The sequence below is a fragment of the Pseudonaja textilis genome, chromosome 2 (genome assembly GCF_049901715.1).
Source record: "Pseudonaja textilis isolate UNSWEBS1 chromosome 2, rPseTex1.2, whole genome shotgun sequence".
NCBI classification, from domain to species: Eukaryota; Metazoa; Chordata; class Lepidosauria; order Squamata; family Elapidae; genus Pseudonaja; species Pseudonaja textilis.
The window spans coordinates 75,474,389-75,487,406 of record NC_141991.1 but is presented as its reverse complement, the minus strand read 5'-3'; the positions used below and the strand labels follow the sequence as shown (position 1 = coordinate 75,487,406).

Genomic DNA, 13,018 nt, shown 5'->3' with positions numbered 1-13,018 from the left:
CTTCTGAAGGTGAAACTATTAACTAATGCATTCCAGAACTTACCAGCTAGAGTGGTAGAAGTAGGTACTCCTATGTTTGAGTTCCCTCTGATCGGGGACAGCTAAGTCATATAGACATAAAATGACTATTATGCTCGTCTATTATAATCAGTTGGATATCCAGCAGGAGTTCCTGAAGGACATTTTCACATTACACTAGAATTACAACTATCTGTCTTCTCCCTGGCTATGAACTTAAAAGATCACATTTTTTTTCTCTGTAATGGATGTGATAATGGGCTTTCCACCCTTACTTGCTTTTGAGTATTTTAATATTGTTCTCATCCTGTTTGTCCAAAGAATGGAAATTTTATGACTGCTACAAGTGTAGATAGTTGAATACTACTAGTACTATATTTTGCATGTTTTGATAAGCCTAATTGTTTATTATTAATATGTAGCATAAAAGAGACTATTAAAGTTCTGTAAAGTACATTTTACCAATTTTTTCAAAAATACATTTTTATTTACTTTAAGTCATAGATCTTAGGGATTGAAACATCAGAGCCTGAAATAGCAAATATAAACAGGATTGTGAATTTTCTAGTGAAATATAGAAAATTAGCTATAGCTAAGAGAGGAAAGAAACTGGTGAAATAAGAGGTACCAATCTGATACTGTTAGACTGACAGAGACATAGCAGAACTATCTTTAGCGATGGAATTCCATCTCAATAGTACAGAAAAACAGGTAACATGTTTGAAGATAGCAGTTGGTAGACACTGTCCTTAGAAAATGGGTTGCTTTTCATTGGTTACATTTTTGGTATAAATACTTTTTGATCTATCAGTTTTTTAAAATAAACATTCCCCTTTATTCCTGAATTACTGTAATGGGAGAGCTATGCTTTCCAAATAAAACTAGGTTGTCAGTGTTGGTGACAATATTTCATAAATAAAGCATTTTTATGAGATGCTAAAAATCTTACAAAAAACAATTCTCATGAGTCTAATGTTTGGATGTTTTATTAAATAATGGATGCCTACCAATTTGTTAATAAAACATTGTGAAGAAAGCAGATTTATTAGATCAAATGTGCTAATTGTGATATAAGTAGAAATAAGTATATAGATCTGCAACCTGTATAGCACAAGGATGACCAGCTATATTTTCTGGATAAATTATGTTTTCCTCTCTACTACATTAAGAATTGCATTAGTAGACATAATAGCAATAGAGCTGAAAAATCACAAGCTGTATTGCTAAAAATAATGTCAGCAATATAATAAAACTACATAGACTGGATTACGAAAGCTTGAAGAAGGCAGAATTTTATTATTGTAGTTTTAAGTGTAGAAAAATGGTAGAATTCTGCACCAACCCTGAATCCTGTAAAAGATGGATAAAAGAATTCAGTATTCATATGGGAAAGCCAGCAAGTTAAAATTTTCATAATTTATGTTTGATACACTGCTGTTGAGACACTATTGTTAGAATATTCAATATATATCTATTCAGGATAATTAAATTAATAGCTTTTGCTTAAAGAATATGCTTTTTGTGTATAATAATAGTACATGAATGCTTACCTCTTATAGCCTTGGAAATCATCTTTAGGTTTTTCTTATCTCCAGTTCTGCAGAATATTCAATTAGAACATGATAGTTATCTGCCCATTATTCATGGGCCTTTATTACTATTTACATATAATCAGGAATGAAAATCCTTCATTCCCGTGGCACAAAAATATTCCTAGTGGTCTTTTGATTCAGACTCTTATTTATTTTCATATCCTTCCTCCCCCCAAAAGTTAAAATGAAAATAAGGATTTATTAAAGGTGACTATCATAAAGTTAAAAACTTTTTCCATTTAAACCCATGCTTGTTTTTTCATTACAATGATATCTATTTTCGGAGAAAAAAATTATTTGGTGCTAATTGGTGCATTCTCATAAAAGAGAAAAGAATTTAGTAGGAAAGTCATTCAGTATAGAAGAGTTTCTGTGTAATTTTGCATATGTAAACTGTACACACAAAACAAAACATACAGTAATTTTAATCCCTTAACTGCCTCTTGGGATAAATAGCTGAGAAAGAGGACTGGCAAACTGATTAATGTTCTTAAAACAGGCTTTTAGACTGCAAAATCTTGGAACATTATTGCTTATGTATAAAATGCTTCATTTCTTAAGAAGGCTTAGCTCAATCTATAGCATAGGCAATCTGGCTTCAAAAATGTGTCATATAAACCGATTTTAAAGAGCTTTCTTCTATTTACCTCTTAATATCATATCAAGTTTATCAACAACTAACTCTGCATCCTTTGTATTGAAACACAGTGGTGGCTTGAACTTAAGCACATTTCTGCCTGGCCCATCTGTGCTCAGCATAATGAATTCTTCCTTTAATCTAGAGAATCAGAAAAAAATGGCTGATTTCAGTAGAAGTTATTTATTTGGATTAGTATGATCATATAAAATTACATTTACAATTATATATGAGCTTTATCCATTCTTGGGCACAATAGGAGTTTCGGCAGAAACTTGGCAGAATTTGACGTTTTTCTTAAAAACCTATAGGCTTTGAAGACCTGCTTGGAGCATACACTCTTAGTGGCAGTGGGACCCTGCATGACCAAGAAGCTTACATGTTCCTAAATACCTTTAAGCTGGAGATGGAAAAATCATAAGGCCTCCTTTAAAGTTACCTTACCTCATTATGTAAGCATGGCTTTCAACATGTGGTGGCTTCCATTACTGGAATGACAACCAATCTGAAAGGATTAATTACTCTTTTCATGAAGCTTAGGGTTGAGCATTTGCATTTTTGCCCTTTGGGAGGAAGCCCTCTTCAGCCTTGACTCAATTTCCTTGAAACAAGGAGGATCTTATTTCTTTATCAGCTTTACTAACTGAGCTGATGACAGGACAATGGTGTATAGTAGACCAAATCTCAGAAAATGTTCGCTGCTGCCCCCCACTCCTTCCCAAAAACCTACTAATAAGTTAGTTGAGGAATAGGATGCACACTTCAATTGTTTTGGGGGAATGATTCTTATTTCAACATAATCAATAAAATCAAGATATCCAACAGTGGGACCTGGAACTGCAAGACCAGTTCCATGATGTGGTCCGGTTCTAAGTTAAAACACAGATGTGGATCACCTGTCCAAGGTCAGATCACATACAAGCCCTTCCTGAGATGAAGACTGTTCTATAAGTTGCTCACACAAGTGCTGATAAAAAGCAAGTGCAAAAATGTAATTGCCCACAGCCCTAAGAAATACCAGATTACAGAGAAAATCCGTATCTGATTGTTATAGCAAAGATTGAGCAGTACTTTTCCACCCCCTGAAAATAGCTTGATGGCCCTGCAGCTTACAACCACTATGACACAGCCCTCTTAAACCCACCAGAGGAGAAAAGTCCAGCAGAAAACATGCCTTCTAATAAATAGGTTTGATATGTATAGGATTCCACTAATATCAAGCTGGTGTATGTTGTAGGATTGAAGAGAAAAATCTCTACCATGTCCAGGTATTCAAAAGGATGTTCCAAGCCACCAAGAATTGACAAATGTCAGAACCATAAAATGGATACCATCAAAGTAACTCCTGTCAGGATTTTTCCCCATTTTATTCATGGTTCCCAAAAGGGATTGAAAGTAGAGAATGGTGTTGAACCTTAAGGGTCAGAATGAATCCATCAGGTTATGAAGGTTTTAAATGGAAGCAGATTACAGCACAGGATATCCTGGAGTTGATTTGCTTAAAAAAAGCAAAGAGGATCAATGCAAATTTCCTGCTTCCAAGAGAGAAGAAATTGAGGCTTTGTAACTTCCTGCCCTACTCTGTGTTCCTACCAACACGGACACGCATCAGCGGGGAAGCAACTGACCTGGAAACCCTCTTGACCTGTTGGAACTAGCTGAATGGGCCCAGTAGTTGACACACTCCTTCCCTCAAGATGCCCAGCTGCCGGAGTGATACATCCAAAGAGAAAAGCAGAATCTAGGGAATCATAGTAAATTGTACATTGCATGTACAATTCTGCATACATAAAGGAAAAGACAAAGAGGTATGAAAACTGCTAAGTTCTCTATCTAGTTCACTTGTGAAACATGGAGATACTGCCCATAGACCATTTCAGGAGATAGGTAAAAAAGTAAAATGGGAAGTTCTAATCTCTCTTCCACTACCAATAAATTAAACTATAATTAAACTGTCCAAGCAAATAAGTAAAACATCTCTTTTACCTTGTTATGATGAATTCTGCTTCTTTGCTCGCAGGTGATCTTTTCTCTTGGTCTTGTACTAAATCTACACCAATAAATAATCCAACACCTCTGTAAAAACAAGGTAAAACATGAAGTTACAGTTAGAATAAACATCTGTAATTTGGGGCTGCTAAAAATTGTGCTGACAAGTATATGCTGCTTATATTAAATGGTAAATGTTTTCAAATTGATACCTGATATCTCCAATTAGAGGATGTTTAGCTTTTTGTTGATTGAGTAGTTCCATAAAGAAGTTTCCCACGTGAAGAGCATGGGCTTGAAGCTGCTCTTTCTCAATAATATCCAGGACTGTTAGGCCTATTGCACAGGACACAGGATTTCCTCCAAACTAAATGGGAGGGAGAAATAAAAGTAAAAATAAATTTTCTACACAAAATTGTTTGCCAGAAAGCAAGTACCATATTCCAGTCAGAATTTTATATAATGTACAGGTGAAACTCGAAAAATTAGAATATTATGCAAAAGTTCATTTATTTCAGTAATGCAACTTAAAAGGTGAAACTAATATATGAGATAGACTCATTACATGCAAAGCAAGATAGTTCAAGTCGTGATTTGTCATAATTGAGATGATTATGGCTTACAGCTCATGAAAACCCCAAATCCACAATCTCAGAAAATTAGAATATTACATGCAATCAATAAAACAAGGATTGTACATAGAACAATATCGGACCTCTGAAAAGTATAAGCATGCATATGTACTCAGTACTTGGTTTGGGCCCCTTTTGCAGCAATTACTGCCTCAATGCGGCAGGGCATGGAAGCTATCAGCCTGTGGCACTGCTGAGGTGTTATGGAAGACCAGGATGCTTCAATAGCGGCCTTCAGCTCTTCTGCGTTGTTCGTTCTCATGTTTCTCATCTTTCTCTTGGCAATGCCCCATAGATTCTCTGTGGGGTTCAGGTCAGGTGAGTTTGCTGGCCAATCAAGCACAGTAATCCCACGGTCATTGAACCAGGTTTTGGTGCTTTTGGCAGTGTGGGCATGTGCCAAGTCTTGCTGGAAAATGAAGTCAGGATCCCCATAAAGCTCATCTGCAGAAGGAAGCATGAAGTGCTCCCAAATCTCTTGGTAGACAGCTGCGTTGACTCTGGACTTAATGAAGCACAGTGGACCAACACCAGCAGATGACATGGCTCCCCAAATCAACACAGACTGTGGAAACTTCACACTGGACTTCAAGCATCTTGTAGTGTGTGCCTTTCCATTCTTCCTCCAGACTCTGGGTCCTTGGTTTCCAAATGAGATGCAAAAGTTGCTCTCATCAGAAAAGAGGACTTTGGACCACTGAGCAACAGACCAGGTCTGTTTTTCTTTAGCCCAGGTAAGATGCTTCTGACGTTTGTTGTTCAGGCGCGGCTTGAGGAATATGACATTTGAAACCCATGTCCAGGATCTGTCTGTGTGTGGTGGCTCTTGATGCACTGACTCCAGCCTCAGTCCACTCCTTGTGAAAGTCCCCAACACTTTTGAATGGCCTTTTCTTGACAATTCTCTCCAGGCTGCGGTCATCCCTGCTGCTTGTGTACCTTTTTTTCCACACTTTTCCCTTCCACGTAACTTTCTATTAATGTGCTTTGACACAGCACTTTGGGAACAATTTCCAATTCACTCTTTTGCAATTACCTTTTGAGGCTTTCCCTCCTTAGGGAGGGTGTCAGTGATGGTTTTCTGCACAACTGTCAGGTCAGTGGTCTTTCCTGTGATTGTGATTCCTACTGAACCAGACTGAGAGACCATTTAAAGGCTCAGGAACCCTTTGCAGGTGTTATGGCTTAATTAGCTGATTAGAGTGGGACACTTTGAGCCTAGAATACTGAACCTTTGCCCAATATTCTGATTTTCTGAGATTGTGGATTTGGGGTTTTCATGAGCTGTAAACCATAATCATCTCAATTATGACAAATCACGGCTTGAACTATCTTGCTTTGCATGTAATGAGTCTATCTCATATATTAGTTTCACCTTTTAAGTTGCATTACTGAAATAAATGAACTTTTGCATAATATTCTAATTTTTCGAGTTTCACCTGTAGTAGCAATCCAGTAAATACCTTATGCATGAAGTATATTGAATACATGTGACACTCAAACTAAGATGCATTTTAGAATGAAAATGTGGATGCTTACTGTGTTGAAATATTCTACTCCTGTTGCTGAAAATGCCTCTGCAATCTCCTTCGTTGTTGCTACACAAGCCACAGGATGTCCATTCCCTATTGGTTTTCCCATAGTAACAATATCAGGAATAAAATCCTCTCCCTGAAGTTGAAATGCCCAAAAATGTTTGCCAACTCTGCCAAAGCCAACCTGAATTTCATCAGCAATAAATACACCTCCTGCTGTATGTATATGCCTATTAAAAGGACAAGAAATATATTTATGCAGAAATGGAACAGAACTTATTAAATCAGTACTTCTGAACAATTTATTTAGGGTTAAAACAATTCACTCTTTCCAAAATTAAGCAGCAGCAATCAAAAATAAAACTCCCACCAAGGATAATTAAATATTAAGTTAAATCATTTCAGTTTTAATTACTGAAATCTTTGGGAACTAAAACTGGATCTTGCAGAAGTTAAACATCTAAAAAGTCCTTAAACTTGGAAGTTTACTTTAAACAGAAAATCTATTAAAACAGTTTAGAATAAATAGAAAAAAGATAGAAAGTATGAATACTTACTCTGCAACCTTTTGGAAATAACCAGATGGTGGAATGATTTGTCCAGCAACGCTTGGCAAGGATTCTGCAAAAAGTGCAGCAAACTGAAAGTGTATATAATATAATTAGTAGGTGGTGTATACATAATACATATATGCATGTATCTGCCTTTTTGGATATATTAAAGCTTCTAAATCAGAAGTCTTAAGTACCACAGTTGAGTAACAACTACTATAACACAGAAGCCTTAACAATCCAAACAACAGTGTACATTTGAACTTTTTTTTCTTCCCAGGAACTATGAGTTATAGCCAACAAAGTGATGTTCCACCACTCAGATTCTTTAGGATGCAAGAACATTACTCAATTTTGCTTAGGCAGTTGTCTGGAGCAAAATGTAAAAAATTATAATGAATGAAGCTGAATACCACACATTTTTTAATTGCTACAAACACAGAAGAAAAAACTCAAACTCCACTAATGGCACACTGGATAACTGACTAAATTCATGTCAGTTAAAAAGAAACACCAAATGATAATTACAGAAACTTTAAAGACAGTTTTTACCTTTCTGCTTTCTTGGTGTGCTTTGTCAATAATTTTTTTCACTTCATCAGCATATGCTGTGGCTGGATCTTTATGATTTTCTCTATATAATCCTCTGTATGTATCAGGAAGAGGAGCCTATTCAAAATAAGTGTAATAGCTGATTAGACCACTTGGTTTTAGGTGAATTGGAAATTAACAAGAAAAGGGTTAATATAGTCTCTTATGCCTACCACATGGACCCATTCCTTTTGGCCATCTAGATTTCTGAATTTGTATGGACTTATGTCAATCAAAGATGTCAGATGTCCATGATAAGCACTTAAAACAAAACACAACAATCCACAGAAATACATAAATTCTACCTTGGTTTAATAGTAATACCAGAAAATTGTACACATCCAGACTGCCAAACTGAAGCACCTACTTTCTAATTTATAACACTTTTAAATATCTCCGCTGATGTCCTAGAAAGCAGTTCCCATAAAGATACATTTTCAAAATTCTACTCTGATTATCTGTACATTAAATGCAAATTGTAATTCAAAATATGGTCTTTGGGATCACGTACACTGAGCTTTGAAACTAAATGGATGTACATAGATTATGAATTCAGTTTGTTTGATCTTGGCTTCTTGGAAGAATAGCAGGATTCAAGTTAAAAAAACACGAGTTTTAATAAACTTACAATACTGATAACCTAAATACTTCTTAGTATGAAATATAGGTTAAATATTTGGTATTTAAAAGTTCGCTTCAGAAACACAGAGTTTGTGATTCCAATTACTATTGAGAGAAAATAAGGATTATTGAGCCAAACTAAACAACTTCTGTTAATTATAAAAGCATGTTCTTATAGTTTTCTAGGGAACAGTATTAATACTCCTTTGTCATACTTCTTTAAAGGCTTCCTAATCTAACCTATATCCGTCAGATTACCTGGCAGCATTTTCCTGTCCAAGTTCTGGGCACGATCCTGTTTAGATTTTTCCAAGTTCAATTAAAGTTGATAGTGCTGATAGTGAATTGGACATACAATGTGATATAATGCTATTTAAAACGTATATACTTACTGGTCAATAACAATAACATCTTTATGCTTTGTATATTGCTGTGCCAGTCTCAGAGCAAGATCATTAGCTTCTGATCTGTAATGGAAAATTCTGAGGTTTTCTCATTGTTCATATTCAGTCATCTATATGTAGTTTCATATGTATCAAGTAGGGGCATACTGGTATGGAAATATGACCAGTGTTAGATGTATGTAATTTTTAATAAACTTTAGTTGAATGGATAAAAGAAAAATATATGGATACAATGAACATAATTTTAAAAGAGAATTTTACAGTTATTTATATGCAGTGCTTCATTACAGTTGCCTAATACATGTACGATGAAAAGCCTTTTGATTATAGAAAATAAGGAAAATATGAATGTCATTGGTTCCCCCCCAAATAAAAAAAATTAAATGGAAAATGCATTTTCATTCATTCTGACTAAAGGAACAAATACTGAAGTAATATAAACACCAAAGAAGCAAAGATGTTGATTATCCTGACAAACAGTTCCATGAGGAGATAACAAATTTCTTGTTCTGCAAGGAAGGTATAAAGATGCCTGTATGATCTATTGGTTTAAGAAAAAAAAAACACCTACCCCGAATTCAAAAAATAGAAGGTACACAACTTCTCCGGCAATGTTTTAGAAAGTCTCTGTGCATAATCCACCAAATTGTCATGCAGATACCGAGAGTTTGTATTTAGCAGTAGATTCTGCTGATGAGCTGCTTTGACCACTTCAGGATGGCAGTGCCCCACTGAAAAATAAGGATGGGAAAATAGCAATTTAAATGAGCATTCATGCCATTTTTGAGGCTTATGTATATAATTCCTCACTTATTTTATTTCCAGCCTAATCTTGGGAAATCAAACGCAGAATATTTCATGATGTCAGTTCAGTTACCCAGATATACTTTCTAGGGGTGCATTTCCATAGGAAGGTAGAATGGCCTATTTTGTCTTGATCACCCAAACTTTTAAATACCAACTATAGCCTTTATTTTTCTAAATGATTCTGTCTTGAATCATCGTTAGCATATTTATTCTTACTCTGCAGGGTTTGAATTAAATGAATGGATGCAGAATGGATGTCTATGAGAGCAAACACAGGGCACATAAAGCTACCACTGCGGTTGGATGATACGGACAAGTTAAAGTTTAAACCATGGAAAAAAAAAGAATCAAACAGAAACATTTTGACAGTTTAGAAAGGATTGGAGTTAAATTTACCTGACTACACTGACTAGATCTAAAAAGAGAGTTTACTAAAGAGAACATAATTTCACACTTGCCATGAGCAACATTATTGATACAGTCAAGGTACTGGTTTCCATTTTCATCATACATATATTGGCCCTTTGCCCGGATGATCTTCACTGGGTCTTCTGGGAAAAAAAGCTTGCAGGATGACCTTTAATGAAGCATTTAAAAAAATTAAACTTAATTTGAACATTAAATTTTTTACCATTAAATAAAAAATGGTTTAATTAGTTACAATGATAGAGTAATCCATCCATTTTAATCAAATACTAAGGAAAATGTTTTTGAACTGAGTATAGTCTGTCATGCCTGGTTGCAAGTAATTTGAGCAGCTAAAAGTTGCTTTAATTTTTAGGATGATTGTATCTCTGAATACAATCCTTTATAATTGATATGTGGAAGTCTTAACAGAAGTGCAAAGTCAGAAACATGAGGTGACATTTGTAATGCGTATTTGTAGGAGATGTGACAGTAATATAAAATTTTGCGTTCAATTGTGCTTGTAAGTTGAGGACTATCTGTACTGAAAATATTACTTGTTCTTAATAACATTTGCAGCCAGTTACAGCTGTATTGGTTCCCGAGACAATGTTTCACAATAGACTTCTGGAAATCAAGTGAAGAGGCTTGGTGGATGCAATGACTACAAGATAGGTAGAAGTGGGATTCCCTATTATCTATAGCCTGAGTATACAAACCTGTTGGCTTGCCTAGGCCAGTTTTCGCTTGCCTAGCCCACTGAGTTGTCAGGAATTGTCTTTCGCCGCATATCGGATATATACAATAGTTAATGTGTATAAATCACATACATTATGGGGTCCCATTAATTGCTGTCGAGGGCTACATGCAGCCTATGGATCATGTTTTGGAGATGCCTGATCTGTTTCAAGCTCCTATGAGACCATGCTTTACTGCGCCATTAGTAATGAAAGGAGTTGTGCAACTTTCAAGCCAGGCCAGCACTGCAGGTTGTTTTTTAGTGTGCATGCCCCTAATACAAACATTCTGATTACAGTCATTATGCCTTAACAATACTTGTTGGTGCTGCCAAGAGCAAGAGATTTACAGAGATGTACCTTGAACTGTCCTTGTACTAGAAGGACAAAACGTCTGGTAGTTAAGTTTACTTGCGTCAACCCTCATATATCTAAACAAACCAACCACTGGGTTTTCAAATCAGATACACACTCAATTACACAATTATAATTATTACAAACAGAAGAAATTTTCTGCTCGTCCCTCGGGGAAGCACGCCGCCTAGACGCTAGCTAGACCATTTTATATTGCCGACTCCAGGGATTGGGGAAAATCCTCGAGACGGAGATAGAAATCAATCCGGGCAGTGCGGGGCAATCGGGTTGATCTCACGGGGCCCAATAGCGGATCTACGCAGCTGCCGCCTTTAGAGCTGTCCTTGCAGGACGAGCCGAAAGAGCAAGGCTCCCGCGGAGAGGAAGGTTCCGCGCCAACCGCGAGCAGCGGAAGCTTGTGTTGCTGCGACTGCTCCCCGTTGACTGCGGGGTGGGCGGAGTGGGTGGGCGTCTCACACTTTACGACGCAGGATGGTGGTCTTTTCAAGGCCGGGCAGACTTTTTTTTTTCATCCGCCGCCGAAGTACCTACCCAATGAACTGCTTCCGTAAAGCCAGAGTCTGCTGGCGGTTGCGAGGCTCGGAGCTCATGGCTGTCTGGGGAACCGTAGAGATAGAAAAGGTTAGCATAGGAGGAATCCACGGGCAAATCCGCCCTCTCGTGCCTTTTGCCACTCGAGTGAGGCACATTGATAAGAATCGCGCCAAAGCCCTGCGTTCTCCCCATTGGTCGGCATTTGGAGCGCGGTGGCTGAGGTCGCCGCGGAGGAGTCCAGTTGAGGGTTTTAACTACCTTGGCTGAGTTTGGAAACAGAAACGTTTTCTCAAAGCTTGAGCCAAACTGAATCTACTGAAAGCTGTTCCGACCTCCTCCAAAATGAAGGGAGCCCGAAGAAAGCGCGCGTCTTCTCTACTAAATTTTGGTAGGATTTGAGGGTCGAAAGCTAACTGCCTTGGAAAGCGTGTTTTTATCAAGGCGCTCACTCAACATTTATGGGCCGGAAGCGAGCGAAGCGCTTCGGTCGAGTACATTACCACGCGGGACGAGGAGGAAGGCGATTTAAACTATTGCCAATTCTTGCGGGTCCAGGTTTTAAGGCCGTATCGATCAGAAACAGTTCAAGTGGTCGAGAGTTTTCCCTTGTTAAAAGCGCTTCATTGAAGGGCTGCGTTAAAGGCGCCGCATCTTTGCAAGAGGCAGCAAAGTCACCTTTCCTAGAGTTGTGCATCTTCCCACCAGTAAAGCGGAAAATGAAGGGAAAACACGCTTGCACAACACTGGCAAATGTGTGACGTGGTTACTCGCAATCCTTGCAGCCGCCCTATATGGTTGCAAGGGTTGCGTTCCCTACCCGACGACTTGGAGCGCAGATCCCTTAATCAGACCCCATGACCAGTAGTCATTTTACATAAATTGTACCGCCATCCGTTTATCAGGCGCCAACCTGGGCAAGGAATCTAGTAATATTTTTTATACTGCAGGTACTAGAACTAAGCAATACTAATCTAATTTGACAGGCGATCTCTGAACAGACAACGTTGTTCTTTTTGATTAACTCAAGCTGCAATTCTCAGTGCGCTTACCTGGAAATAAATCTTACAGAACGAGGCGACTTACTTTTGAGTAGATTTGGACAGAGTTATACTGCCTGTTTCTTTGCTGGGCTGGCTGTGCAAAATGGCAGTTGCCGAAATGCTCCAGGCTGGCAAAAAATCTGACGAAGATTTTTTTTAAAAAAAAGTAGGACGGGGTTAAACAGAAAGTATATCTGGAGCTGTCCTCCACAGTTAAACTCTTCCAGCTTTTCTGCAGGAAATACAAGATCCAGGCGTGACATACTGATAAAAAGGCAATTCTGGCGCATGATAGTTGTATCACTAAGATGATTTTTTTTTAAAGTAGGAATGCCTCCCCCATATTTGGTACTGGGAAATAACCCAGCACCGTGGATGTTGGTGATTTATTTTCTTTGAGAGGCATCCCACAAGACTGTTTGATTAATTTACATCAAAACTGTATATCTAGAGATAAGCAAATTAATGCCTTACTCACCAATTTCAGAAGACTTAATTTAATGTTTCATCTTTCTTGCACCACAGCTCAGGGATTCAGGGAAATGGCATT

General features: G+C 37.5%; 1 protein-coding gene across 7 annotated transcripts; it reads right to left on the bottom strand.

Annotated features, from left to right (window-relative positions):
• Positions 1 to 111: 111 nt before the first annotated feature.
• On the bottom strand, positions 112 to 12,794 carry LOC113433779 (5-phosphohydroxy-L-lysine phospho-lyase-like). 7 transcript variants are annotated; one of them, XM_026696539.2, is made up of 14 exons: positions 12,512 to 12,794; positions 11,426 to 11,490; positions 9,836 to 9,954; positions 9,142 to 9,301; positions 8,559 to 8,633; positions 7,719 to 7,806; positions 7,507 to 7,623; positions 6,961 to 7,043; positions 6,408 to 6,633; positions 4,449 to 4,603; positions 4,234 to 4,323; positions 2,258 to 2,388; positions 1,569 to 1,615; positions 112 to 1,368 (listed from the first exon to the last, which is right to left on the bottom strand). In XM_026696539.2, exons 2-13 carry the CDS (start codon positions 11,482 to 11,484, stop codon positions 1,593 to 1,595), a joined length of 1,326 nt encoding a protein of 441 aa, XP_026552324.2. In that variant the 5' UTR covers positions 11,485 to 11,490; positions 12,512 to 12,794; the 3' UTR covers positions 112 to 1,368; positions 1,569 to 1,592. The 7 variants fall into 7 exon arrangements, with proteins under 7 accessions (XP_026552324.2, XP_087780463.1, XP_087780464.1 ...); XM_087924337.1 differs by having other exon boundaries at positions 11,426 to 11,486; positions 12,512 to 12,633; XM_087924338.1 differs by lacking the exon at positions 12,512 to 12,794 and adding an exon at positions 11,929 to 12,149.
• Positions 12,795 to 13,018: the final 224 nt, after the last annotated feature.